Here is a 13,941-nt window from a genome sequence, read left to right on the forward strand (position 1 = left end):
TTTGTAAATCTATAGACAAAACTATGATTGTCTATGACCAAGCTATTTGATATGACATTTCTTAAAAAAAATACATAAGTACATAGACCAAAGTTGATGTAGATTAAATTCCCTTTTGGCAATCTTAGAGTAACATTCGACAATATATAATGGAACTAACTTCGAATAATATAAATTACAATAATATTTTTTTTATAATTTATCTGTTAAATAAATTGACTAAGAAAATAATTATCAGTTAAATTATTCCAGTCTTACAAACTGAGTTCACAGTGCGTTGGAATTATATAATAAGTATTATACTTATAATCATAATAATTATGATCATTGATAATTGCATTTAAGAACAATGAATTTAAGTACCATTGTATAAACATAATTGTAAAGACGTTACGGGTATTAGAATTTATAATTAATTTTAACTCAGTATAGTATTAGGAATTAAATTAACTATATGTCCATTTAAAAACAACTTTATAAAAGTGTTTTACTCATAATAATATTATTATGTTTTACAGAATACCATTTTGTTTTTTTTTTTTATGTGAAATGCTTCCTGTAAATTGGTTTATATAGTTTTGCATTCATCTCAAACACTTTCTTCGTTTTTCAACGGTTTGCCCTCCGATTTTTCATCAACTTCCGGTACTTTATTCCATGACTGTTCTTCACCTGAACCGAAAATTGTGTAGACAACAATTTCCACTACATACAAAGCTATCGTAACGAAGAAGATGATACGCCAAGCCGAAATGGTTTGCTGCAATTTAAGAAAAAACTAAATTATATATATATATTACTGGCGCAATTTAATAATATTTTAATAATTAAATAATAAAACAAACAAAAAAAGTTAAAAAAGATCATCCTTATGAATTTAAGTTTCATAATCCGGCTCGAAGGACCAAATAGAATTTATTGTAAAAATAACTTACATTGCCATGAGTTAAGATTCCCACGAAAATTGGTACGACGATTCCAGGGATCGTCGCAACAGTGTTGGTTATAGCCATTAGTGTGCCTAAAATGAGAACACAGATCAAAATAATACTTTGTTGCTTTGTATATTGTGAATTTAAATTGACGTTCGTACAATATCGACCGGATGAATTTTATTTGATGTGATTTCGTCCGTGTAGAAAAAATATAAGAACGACTTTATCCTTCCAACAATAAAGTGTATACATAAAAATTTGTAATATAATACTACCGGGATAAGAGCAAGCTCCTATCCTATAGTACCAAACAACGATACAAAGTCGATCACTATTGCTCCTCTCTTATACCTTTATATGTGTACTGTAAAAGCGCGAACTACGGTAAATCTTAAGATTTTCCAGTAAAACCTAAGATTTACCGATTATGAATGGTAAATATCCATAAAACTTTGGGATTAGAACTTTTACCATCATTCACTTGGTAAATCTTAGGATCAACATGTTAGGTTAGGTTAGGTTGGAATGGTAAAAGTCATCCCTTTATAATAAATACCTACATTTACCAACTCATGTCGATAAATCTTAGGTTTTACTGAACTAACTTAAGTTTGATCTTAGTTCGAGCTTTTACAGTAACATATACAAATTGATTCGTCGATAGATACTTATGTACGTAATAAGGTACCGGCGAAGTTCGGCGCGATGTCGATGTGGTTGGAGAGGAACCCGCAGAACATGCCGCCGATGGCCGTGACGCCGAGCGCCGTCAGCGCCACGGCCGCCGCGCGCTCGCAGCGCACGAAGGCCAGGCCCAGCAGGCACGCCGCCGGCACCAGCGACGCTGCGCACACACGCTACCGTGGGGCCGACAGCCTGCCCAGGGCTAGCCCCCACTTACACTTCGACGTTAAAGTCGGCTCCCATTATATTAGGACCACTAATGCTAGCTTAAAAGCTATGTATTGGACATTTTGTGTCTTTCTGATGATTATGATCTCTTTATTTGGACTACATCAATCAAAAAAAAAAAATCATTTATATATCGCTAAAATAAAAAAGATCCTAAAATTATACCTTGTGGAACACCCATTCGTAGTGTAAATCCAGAAGACACTATAGCATTGATGGCAACAGTTTCCACTGATATCCACTGAGATCTTAATATTATATATCGCCCTTAATATTTTTGCTATTATAGGTAGCTATATAGCAGAGCTTATATATTACTTCAATTGGTAACATATTACATCCGAAAGAACACATAAATACGTTAGTAAGTTTCTAAGTAGATTTCTATTTCAAACTACGTTCTTACCGAACAATGTGCCTATCTTCCTAGCGGTGGTGGTAGTGATGACTCCCCTACTGCGTAGCCAGTCCAGACCTCGACTTAGTCCGATACTGAAGAACCAGAGCGAAAGGAAAGGCAGAGCTGTTGTTACCGCATTCTGCAATTCGTAATTTTTTTATTTATTTTAGATGCTTACCGGCAGATTAATCTACTCCGCCATCAGACACGAGCACTTCCATGTAGTTTTATTTTACATTATAGAAAGCTTTACCTTAGTAATCGCTCGATGCTGAAAGTATAACATATAAAATTGTTTCCTTTCTACCATCTCATCTTCTAAATGTAATAGATCTCCAAGAAGCTCGATGCAACTGTATTGGCCGAAGTCACATGACCGAAATTTCATCAGATTTTTTTTATTTTATGCAATAAGAGAAAAAATCAGGAAAATCCTCAACAATGTTACAGACTTATGCCTTGAGTGAATAAAGAAAAACCCGTAAATAATATTTAAGATCTCTTGATTGACATCAGAATGACAGCGCAAAGTTCTGAATTGATGCAATAAAAATAAATATCTTTATATAAATTCGACACAATACCTCAGTCATGTTGAACTTGAGTACTTGCTTCATGTAAAAGGGCAATTCGATGAGCAGCATGTACCAGCCCCAGTTCGAACAAGCGTGCGCCACCAAGATAGCCAGGAAAGGTCCTGACGTGAACACTGCCTTCCACGGCACGGCTAGCTTCTGCTGAAAGAGAATAATCGTTTTTTATCGAGGGTTTAAGAAACCCGGACCCCTTCGAATATTTTTGAGGCAAAGACAAGCCAAAATACTGCTTGCACACCAGCGCTTTTTACGGGGTTGGTTCGGGCAGATATTGCCGAGAAGAACTGGCAAGACACATCAGCATTAGTTAAGCTTTGTTTTATACAATGAATACTAACAAAATACACAAATATATATTTTTCATATTATTTAAATAATTGGACTGACAAGCAAATTCGCCATGATGGTTGATTCTAGTAATCGTAGACATTGGCTCTGTAAGCCTTTTCTTAAATTATTATTTTTTGTACATGAACAATATCTATATACCTACGCTTGTAGTTTATAAAGTGACTACTTTGGAACTTACTTTATGCTCGTGATCATTGGCCTTCCCGCCCAGTGAGGTGACGATCATCTCCCTCTCCTCCACACTGATGAGCGGCTGCGACTGCGGCGAGTCCTGCACCAGCCACACCCACAACACGCACCACGCACAGGACAGCCCGCCCATCACATAGAACACGCTCTCCCAGCCTACACAACGAGAACCGAAAACAAGATAAAGACTAACTTCCTACAATATTTTTTTTAGATTCTAGATGGCCCAGTGATTAGGAAGCGTGTATCCTAGCCGACGATTTCGCGTTAAAACCCGGACTAGCACCACTGAACTTTCCATAATTGTAGGTACTGATAATTTATCTCGTGCTCAGCGGTATACGAGAACATCGTAAGGAAACCTGCTTGTTTCTAATGTCAATGAAATTCGAGCCGTAGCAGCGAGGTGGAATAATCTCCAAATATTCTCCTCTAAGGGCCTTAGCCCAGCAGTGAGACATTTACAAGTTGTTACTACTACATACTACTTATTAGTCAAATAGAAACTACCATACCAACTATTTCGGAAAAAACAACACCCAATCCGCAAAAGAACCGGCAAGTGACCTCAGAAGGATTTTCAGAATCGACACCATTGCCTTTTTAAGTTTAAATACAAAGTTACAATTACCAAGTGTCGCAGTCAGAACTCCAGCCATCAGCATAGAGATGACGGTGCCGAGCGATGTGCCGGCATACACCAACGCGGCCATCACACTGCGCTCGGCGGGCGGCGCCCACTTGGACAGCAGCACGTGCATCGCGGGGAATGTCACGCCCTATGCAAACATTCTATTGAATAGGGACTTGCTCAGGCCTGACTACATTATCATTTTAACGACCTTAAAGACAATCGTCAGGCAAACAAGCAATTGAATAATTATCACTCGTTACTTCCTAATTACTGCGTAAAATATCGGCATGATATGCAGGGCCGGACCGTAAGTTTAGGGGGCCCTGGGGTAACACTACTTAGGGGTAACACAACCTAAGACATATCTGAACGTAGACTTGCATTAAATTATTTGAATGAGTTTGATTAATTGCAAGACTCACAGGGCTGCATACCATACGATCTGTTTAATTTAATAAAGTTATGGATCCTTTCGCATTATCGTTTATTTTTGACGGACTTGACTTAGCCGGGGACCCTTTGAATCCACGGGGCCCTAGGCTTAAGTGCAAAATGCAATTTGGTAGATCCGGCCCTGATGACATGAGTCTTATTTGATTAAGTACAGTTTGATCGTTAATATAACTAATAAACAACAACAATATGAATAACAAATATAAAATCTTCGAGTACAAATTTTATTTCATAAAATACGCCAGCGAATAATGACACTAAAAGATATTTTCGGGATAATGAAATCTTTACGATTACGAAAATAAACAAGGCGAGCACGTGCTCCGAACGTGATGCCTGGAAATATACTTTATATATAATTACATAGAATAATTTGGTGCCAATAAAATGATAATTCGGTTTTTTAGAATATGCAATGTTATTGTTAAAGATATCGAATTATAAATTAAAAAACAAAAATATGATAAGAAAGAAAGAGATAAATGGACTGTGGGAATGACATTACAACTTTGAATTATTACTATGTCCGGTTTTGTTTTGATTTCATTTCATTGTAAACTGCAAGTCATTCATCTACATTTGGCGCCAAAATTATGAAAACTTATTTCAATGATCTTTTTGTCTTATACAGCCGTAGCACCGCTCTCTAACCGGCCAGTAAGTTTTTTCCGCTCTCTAAATTAATTCTTTGTTAAATTGTAACAATTTAGTAAATAGCAATCTTTAATTTTCTGCACATCTACGACTAGAGCTCTTCATTATAAAACCATAATCGAGTTTTTTTTTGTGCAGCTACCGCCATAATCACTGGGACAAAAATTGGCTTACGCTTTTAATATATGATACTTATTAGAGTCTTACAAGAGACAGAGGGGAAAGGGAGGGAGAAGAAACATCCGCGAAGAATCTTGCTCTTGTCAACTGCGAACTTTGTTTTCGACCACATTTATTGCAAGACATTTATTCTCAAATGTACGTTAAGTAACACATTAGGAAAACTAAAATATTTCCCTAAAATGCACAATACCTATCGGAACACGGGATATTTACATCTATGTATGCTAAAAGAAAGCCCAAGCTCGAATACGATTCAACAATTGTCGAGTCGTTGTGACACTGGATTTTGGAATGTTTACGGTCTAAGCAACAACAAGTGTGCGAAAAATAAGATTTTTGTGAAATCAACCAAGTCCAAGCTTCGTTGAATTTTTGAAGATGTCAAGAACAGGATAGTTAGATGACTAAAAATGATTAGGAATACACCCAAATAGCTAATTAACGTGATAATTGTATATGAGATCATATTACTACTTATGATCATGAAAAAAAAACATTTTAGCATATAAGTCATAATGTCCGAGGTAAATGTGTCAGGAGAGGTCCTATTAGTATTAACAAACAATCATCCTCAGAGTTAACTTACCCCACCGATCCCCTCGCCCACTCTCATGATGACCACTGCGACGTAGTGCGCTTCGGCCATGACAGGTGTGAGCAGCGTGCATACAACATTGATGGTCACACTGAAGAACATCACCCATTTCGCAGAGAACAATTCCGCTATGCGACCACCTGTTAAAAGCATTTCTGTGTTTACAATAAACCTCATATATGACGGTATGTCACAAACTGAGAACCAATATTCACTACAGCAATTCTAATTGTAAGTACTGTGCTGCTGTTTTTTAACGTTGTCGGTTCAAATAAAGTAAGTACCTCATTTTCGATTTGCAAAACGTTTTTGTTTTTTTTTTACAAATTAAATTATATTTAGTAAAACTATTTACATATGTCCATTTTTAATTGTAACTCACCAGGAATTTGTGAAACGAAGTATCCCCAGAAATAGCAGCTGAGAACGATACCCTGGATTTCAGATGACCACAGAAAAGGTCCGTCTGCCTCCTAGAATCAATATTAATATTTTAAACATTACAGTTATTTAGATATATTTTACAAATGAAAACATTTTTTGTTGCACGTGAACAAAATATAATTCTTAGTAAACAACAAAATAGCATTATGCGTACAAGCTAAATAAATAAATCACCAAACGACAATTCCCGTTATTGACTAGTTCTGGCTTGTAGAAAATATGAGCCATTGTAATCACAAGAACAAGTGTGGTGAATAATGACCTCTTTAGCGATTACCGCCAAAGAGGCCTTCAGAATTTAAAGGATACTAACCAAATGCGCGGGAAATAAATTATAATGCATAGTGTCTAGCCTTATAATCTGATGGATAGTAAATCCGATACAACCGGAAATACTTCAGATATGTCAACAACGGTTGTAAGTGCTGTCCGTGACAAGGCAAAGTAAACACTTCCAAATTCTTTAAGCCAATTATAAAACCATCCGCTTTCACTGAATACTATTGAAAAGTATTCGACATAAACATGACTATAGGTACGAGTTGTGACCCAACCGAATGAATCGGCTTTGATTGAAACGGGTCAAGTCATTTTTCAAATTGAGAATAATAGATCAAGTGTATTTAAATTTTTAATTAAAATAAAGTTAATTATTCTTAATTTAAAAAATGATACGTTTTGCTCAAGGCAAACGGTTTATTGAAACACTAGTTTTTATACATTTAACTAACTATTTATAATTTGTAACCTTCTAATCCCTAAGTAGGATGGAATGGTAGTTTCCGTAAGAAAAACGATTTATCTTTTAAATATCGTAACTGGACATCAGACTAATTAATTTACAAAATTTAGACCTAAAAAAAAGTTTAGTAAGAGAAGAAAGATCAAATTATTTTTATGTTATTGATTTTTTTAACAAATTGGTTCTCTCTTCATAACATTATTCCTCGCAATAAGAACGATGTTTGATTTGAATGTCTGGAATCGTTCCAATAAATCAACAAAACGCCTTCGATATCAATCTATTAATAATTACTAGAAGTTTATAATTCTCTATGTAAAGCTCTATGTTTAGAGTCGATTTCGAACTTGATATCGGATAATAAACTAGAAGGTTCACGGGGAAATGTTCATTTCTATACTAAATGCCAATATTGGATAATGATTGCATTGGAGCGGTTAACTAATTTAATCATTATTATTCATTTTGATTTCAAATTTTTGTTTGGACGTGAACGTGTTTCACTTCGAGTGAAAGACCAAAATAAAAAAGTATCGTCTAAATTCCACCTTTAGATAATTTGGGTATCGAAAAATTGTCAGAGTGTCAATTTTATATTCTGACTAGCTGTGCCCGCGACTTCGTGCGCGTTGTTTGAATTTAAGTTACTTGGATATTGTAGCGTGATTTTATTTTTATTCTATATGTAATTCTAAAATAAAAGTAGTTAATCCTTATTACATCCGCTATCTGCCAGTGAAAGTCCCGTCGAAATCGGTTCAGCCGTTCCAGAGATTAACCGGAACAAACAGACAGACAGACAAAAATTGTAAAAAAAATTATTTTGGTACATGTACCGTGTAGACATACATATGCATTTAGTAAAAATGGGTTATTTTAATATTACAAACATACACTCCAATTTTATTATATGTATAGATGTAGATTAAAGTATGGATGGATTTATTATCGGCCACAGTTTTTCAAAATTAGTAGTATTATGTTGTTATTACGGCTTATTATTAAACTTTTCTTTTATTTTTAAACTCACCAGCTTTATTATATTAAAATAAATATTACATTTATTTACAAGTTTTTTATTATCATTACTTCTGACGACCTCCGTGGTCGAGTAGTGTGTACACCGGTTTTCATGGGTACGCCATTCCGAGGTTCGATTCCCGGCCGAGTCGATGTAGAAAAAAGCATTAGTTTTCTATGTTGTCTTGGGTCTGGGTGTTTGTGGTACCGTCGTTACTTCTGATTTCCATAACACAAGTGCTTTAGCTACTTACATTGGGATCAGAGTAATGTATGTGATGTTGTCCAATATTTATATTTATTTATTTATACTTGCTTAATATCCTTTAAAAAAAAAAAATTCTCCACAGATGTTTGCCCGTTACTTGGTTTATGTTTGGTTTCCTATTCTATATCCTGAATGAATGAATCATAAATTTTATTTACTAATATCTAGTAAAAGATTCTCACAGATAGAAAAATTGTAAAAGTAAAAAAAAAAAAAAAATTGCCACCAGTAAGAAGTCGGGACGAGTGGCTAGTTTATAAAATGTTGCTCCATTTTTAAAAGTGTAAAACTAAACAGCTATAATAACGTACGGTAACGTAAGACACTCGTATATGTATTAAAGCATTTATATCCACACTTTTATTATTATGTGGCCAGAAATATACACAAACGGTATGTCTGTCTCTCAATTCCAGGACAACAAATGAACGTAAATTTAGATATTTTATTAAGATTTACGTTTAAAGCAACCACTCTTCATTTGTTGATAGTATATTAAAATTCCGTACTTTAAGACTGTTTATTTAGTTTTTGTTTTTTTTTGTAACTATAAAGTTTAAAAAAACGAATGCCAAAATATTTCCCACCGTTTTTATAGCTGTTCTCTCTTATTTTAGAAGCTAATTTTTCATGACATATGTTTCTCTGAATAACTGTAAACAGTCCACTTTTAGACTAATATCTCTTGTTTAAGTGATTCCGAGCTCTCTCCAATACCCCTATCTTATCTATACGGGTTAAAATCACTTCTGAAACCGGCATGTTTCCTCCCAATGGTATTCTTACATTCTTCTATTACAGTCAAGCGTGAAATTAAGAATTCAGTCCTTTCCATCTCGGCTTACGATCCATTGACGATTTGTAAAGAGATATAACATCACCACAATACATATACTCTATTCCAACGATAACAGGAAAAAAGCCAAATAAACAACATTTGACAGCAAATTGACGCGATATCATTGGTCGAGAGCTTGTTTAATCTATGATATTCACTGTGGATTTGCGAAAAATTGGTATTGAACGACGACGAAACTGCTATCTGAATTTTGGAACTAAATTTAAAGTAGAAATAATATTATATTATATAATATTAATCATTCTTAGTACGCTTAGTAGTGCACAACACAGCTGAGTTATTAGCAAATTATATGGAATACGTAAATCTAAGGTTTGTTTATCTTTATTCCTACTTCGTTTGGAATAGGCTGTGCATTGTCTATTACTTTTTTATCACTTACAAAGTTTATCTTTTACAAAAACTTGACGTTGGCGCATCATGCTCATCACGATCATTAAATTTTGAAAACCGGCTTAAATGGGTACGCTACATGACACGTGCATCCTTTAAATATTGTAGTTATTGTAGACGAAGCGGCTTATCACTTTTTTTTTACATTCCACGATCGAATTATTATTTACGTTTCGAGTTTGTTATTACAGAATAACCTTACTGAATCGTAATTCGGATCTGAGAAGAGTCGAGAAGTAAGAGTCGAGAGAGTTTATGTTAGCTGAATTATTAGCAAATCGCATGTTATATGTAAATGTAAGGTTTGTTTATCTTTTTCCTACTTCCATTGGAAAAGGCTATATATGGCTTACCTTCGCACTAGTCGAATTACCCGTAGCGTCACACTGCATATCTTCTGCTGGCGCGGTAAAGTTATCATCGTCCTGCACATCGTGTACTGATGCCTCTATCGCGGTGTGATTCAGCATGCCCACCATGGCGACTGACAAGTTAACCTTCAGCCCGTAGACTATCGCCATGCCGATAGAACCGAGGATCGCTAGGACATACCGCGCCGGTACCATTCCTGGAAATAATACAAAAATTTTCATTGAGATAAAAATCTGTGCAGATTATAAATACAATGTTTATGAATGCAGTAAAAAAAAGTTTTACAACATTATAACTTATCTAATAATATTCTCTGTATCCTATGTTAGGGGTACTACTGTATCTACATACCAAGTTCTATTCGAATCATTTTAACGGTTTTGGTACGATTGAATTAAAAATGTTTGTACTTCGGTAACTTCTAATTCTTCCGAACATCTGTGCACTCCGAACATTGAACTCGGTGCCGTTGCGATCGGTTATCAGAATTATTTTTACTCAATAAAATGAAATTATTTCAGCTGTACGAAACCAGAATAGTAAGTATTATTAGCTGCCTTTCTACATGTTTTAGAGAAAAATAGTATTTACGTCAAGAACGAGACAATTATCATGATATTGTTATGCTTTTAATATTTGTGCTGTAACTCAAATAGTAAAACGAGATTTCTCTCCCCTCTACATATCATCGTTCTGTTTTAACAGCTTATCGACATCATTTAGTATTTCATAACAAAATTATTGTATTATTAAAAAGGCAGACGAATGAAGAAGTCACCGAATGGATATCAAGGCATATTGGATTTAAAAGTGGGAATGGAGAGTGAGACAAAGCTACTGGCACGGTTTGTTGCTATCTCTTACTAAAACACTCATATTCAGTACTACAATACTCAAATACTTCGTCTCGACTGGAATAACAAGATAGTTTACTCCATAACAATTGTAGATATAAAATTACAGATTTCTAGGAAGCGAATAAGTGTACCGTACACTTTGTCTCTTGAGTGAAAAGTTGTAAATTTTATAAGACTGATCTATTCATATTAAATTGGGCTCTATCCAAACGGCCCAACTGGATGACTACGTATGAATAGAACTGGTTTTTCTACAATGGTCATTAAAAAAGTATAAGATAATTTGTTACAAAATCAAAGGGCTAGAAAGATGAGTGGAATGTTGTTTAATTTAGAGATTAACGAAAAACCTGTTTTAACACGCAATCTTTAAAATTCTCTCCTTTAACATTTTTACAAATATATGTGTCGTCTATTTTATTGTATTGATCTTAGAAAATAAATTGAAATATCTTATCTTGCTTTATTAATTTTACGATTACAATGAAACACACTCGTGAAGAACTCAATTACTCCGACCAAGAAAATAAAAGAAAATACTTTATGGTCAACGATCGTTGCCTACCTCTATTTTTCTAAAAATTAAAACAAAAAAAGGTAACTTCTGTCATTAATTTGAATTGAATTATATCACACGTATGTTTACGTATGTATTTTAAATCGTGTAGTAATGTAATAGTTATGGCTTATTTATAATACGATCGTAGAAATGACCATTTTCTATCTATTTTCCTTATTTACTAAGCAACTGATCGATATTTATGTACAATTATATTGCAGAGCAAACGTTTCATTTACCTCTTAACAAAACACTCAGATCGTTTATTCTCATATACTTATATAATTATTTAGATTTATTGTGAATATAGTTTATACTAATACTATAAAGAAATAAAATTCGTTTGTTTGTATGTAGGTAATCTCCGTAAGCGTAACTAATGATCTAATTCTAATTTTTTGCAATAGTAAAAAACTACCCTAAACCTGAATTGCTAAAATTGAATGCTAATTCAGATACGCTTACGTAGATTACCTACATACATTTACATTACGGAGATTACCTACATACATACATAATACTAAGCCAATCATAATTTAAAAAAAAATATGGATTATAAACTATTTTATTTTTGGCGCTGTTAATATCAGTACAAAAGAGCCAATGTCTTACATGTACATAGTTCTAACTTTTTTTCTCCCTTATCTCGTCAAAGCGCGTCATTATCTGTACTTTTTGCGTCAAAAATTTCGAAACATTGAACTTAAAATTTTTCTCTCATTGCTCTTCAAGAAAAAAATTCAAAGGAACATTTTTTTGATAAAAGTATAACATGGTTTTTAACAAGTTTGTACATATTTGTATGGATAGTAAATAATTATGTGTAGACATGTCATCATATATGTATAATGGCTTTATAAATTATGACTTGTGCGTTGTAACTGAGGAAAAAAAGAATATATCTTGAGTATTTGAATTTCGATAACTGTTTTCTTTGTTTCAGATATCATTATATAATGAATATTGACAACATTATATTATTTATACTTTAAAATCGCCCTGTTTGACTAATGGAGAAGTGCATATAAATGTGCGATATTTATTAGAAAATAATAATTACATTAAACAATTATCTTTGATCACTTATTTATTTTTATTAAGATTAATAAATTAATGAACTATATATGTATAGAAAAACATATATGTGAACACACACTTAACAATGCGTATCGTTTTACACATCTCAATACGAATTGTTTTACACATCTTGTATGATGAAATGCGTCATCTAAATAAATTCTAATAAAAAACGCTTGAGCCCTCTGATTTACATAAGAGATGTACCTGTAGCGTAATAATCGTTTCAATTGCATGTTGCATATATATAAATGATTATTTCATACAAACTAGAAATAATTAGTTCATATGATATAATTTTATGATGAAAGTCTTTTTTTAAAAAAATATTATTATATTTAATAATAAAGAATTACCTACGTAAAAAAAATAAAATTAATCATAGAAGAATATACATAATAAAGAAAACAAAATAAAAAAAATTGTTTACATTTATAATTATCTACTAGTATTTTAAAAGTTTATAATTATTTACTGTAACCTTTTTTTTAAAATCGAAGTTACGTAAATAAATACTCATACAATACTAAGTGATTCTTAATGTGTTACTGATTATTATGAATTATTTTTATAAATAATAAAAGCAAGCCGATAAAAACAAACTTGTGTCATAAACAACACGCAACAAAAATATAAACCATTTTTTATCAACTTAGTACAAATACTTATATTTTTTATTTTATCTTTGAGACTAAGAGTTTGCATTAAGACATTAAGTAAAGTAGAAATAAGTTTAAATTAAATTTATAAATCAACTTACCTATTTGATTTAACAACAATATAATTTAAAAAAAAAAGTAACACCCTAATTACTTACGTCCTAAAATATTCCCCTTTGCCGGCACATCCATTTTTTGTAATTAAAACTATAGTTTACTTAACAAAATTAACTAAATCGACTGAAATAAAACACGCGTAACACACGGATGGAGTAAGTTTCGCGTATGAAGTATGACTGTGAACTGTGACGTTAAAGAATTATCCCGTACAAGTACCACGCAACGTTATGAAATTCTTTTTCCACTCTACTCTATTTACTTTTATACTATAAGCGTGACCGGTGGAACGTGCGGACAAGCATGCACCCAAATTATTTTATGATGTTCATGTGATTCGTTGCCCCCGTTTGAGCTTTCGCGCTCTTTCAAGGTGACCTTCAAAGCTGACAGGATCGATGATGTTTATTGTGAAAGATCCTTTCCGTCATTAATTCAATTATTTTTACAGAAGCGTAATATATTAACATCGTCACTTAATTGAATCGAAAATAAGATATATTAAAAGCATATTTGATATTGATACTATAGTAAAGAGATTATTAATTTAGTAATAATCTACTAAGCCATCTTTTGACTATCGTTGTCAGTTTTCCTTGAAACCCTTGTCGCTAGACAACGCCTAGAGAACTTTCTCCCTTCAGACTATTAATAATGGATAGTTATAGTAGT

At 33.2% G+C, this 13,941-nt stretch overlaps 1 protein-coding gene across 2 annotated transcripts; it reads right to left on the reverse strand.

The window, feature by feature from the left end:
• Positions 1-584: 584 nt before the first annotated feature.
• Positions 585-13,689, reverse strand: LOC125069739 (sialin). Of its 2 annotated transcripts, none has more exons than XM_047679305.1 (11): positions 13,311-13,689; positions 9,982-10,196; positions 6,285-6,375; positions 5,894-6,042; positions 4,015-4,162; positions 3,373-3,539; positions 2,832-2,981; positions 2,254-2,386; positions 1,624-1,779; positions 936-1,021; positions 585-760 (listed from the first exon to the last, which is right to left on the reverse strand). In XM_047679305.1, exons 1-11 carry the CDS (start codon positions 13,342-13,344, stop codon positions 590-592), a joined length of 1,500 nt encoding a protein of 499 aa, XP_047535261.1. In that variant the 5' UTR covers positions 13,345-13,689; the 3' UTR covers positions 585-589. The 2 variants fall into 2 exon arrangements, with proteins under 2 accessions (XP_047535261.1, XP_047535260.1); XM_047679304.1 differs by having other exon boundaries at positions 2,832-2,984; positions 13,311-13,596.
• Between the last annotated feature and the right edge of the window lie 252 nt (positions 13,690-13,941).

This window comes from Vanessa atalanta, chromosome 16, assembly GCF_905147765.1.
Source record: "Vanessa atalanta chromosome 16, ilVanAtal1.2, whole genome shotgun sequence".
Classification (NCBI taxonomy): Eukaryota; Metazoa; Arthropoda; class Insecta; order Lepidoptera; family Nymphalidae; genus Vanessa; species Vanessa atalanta.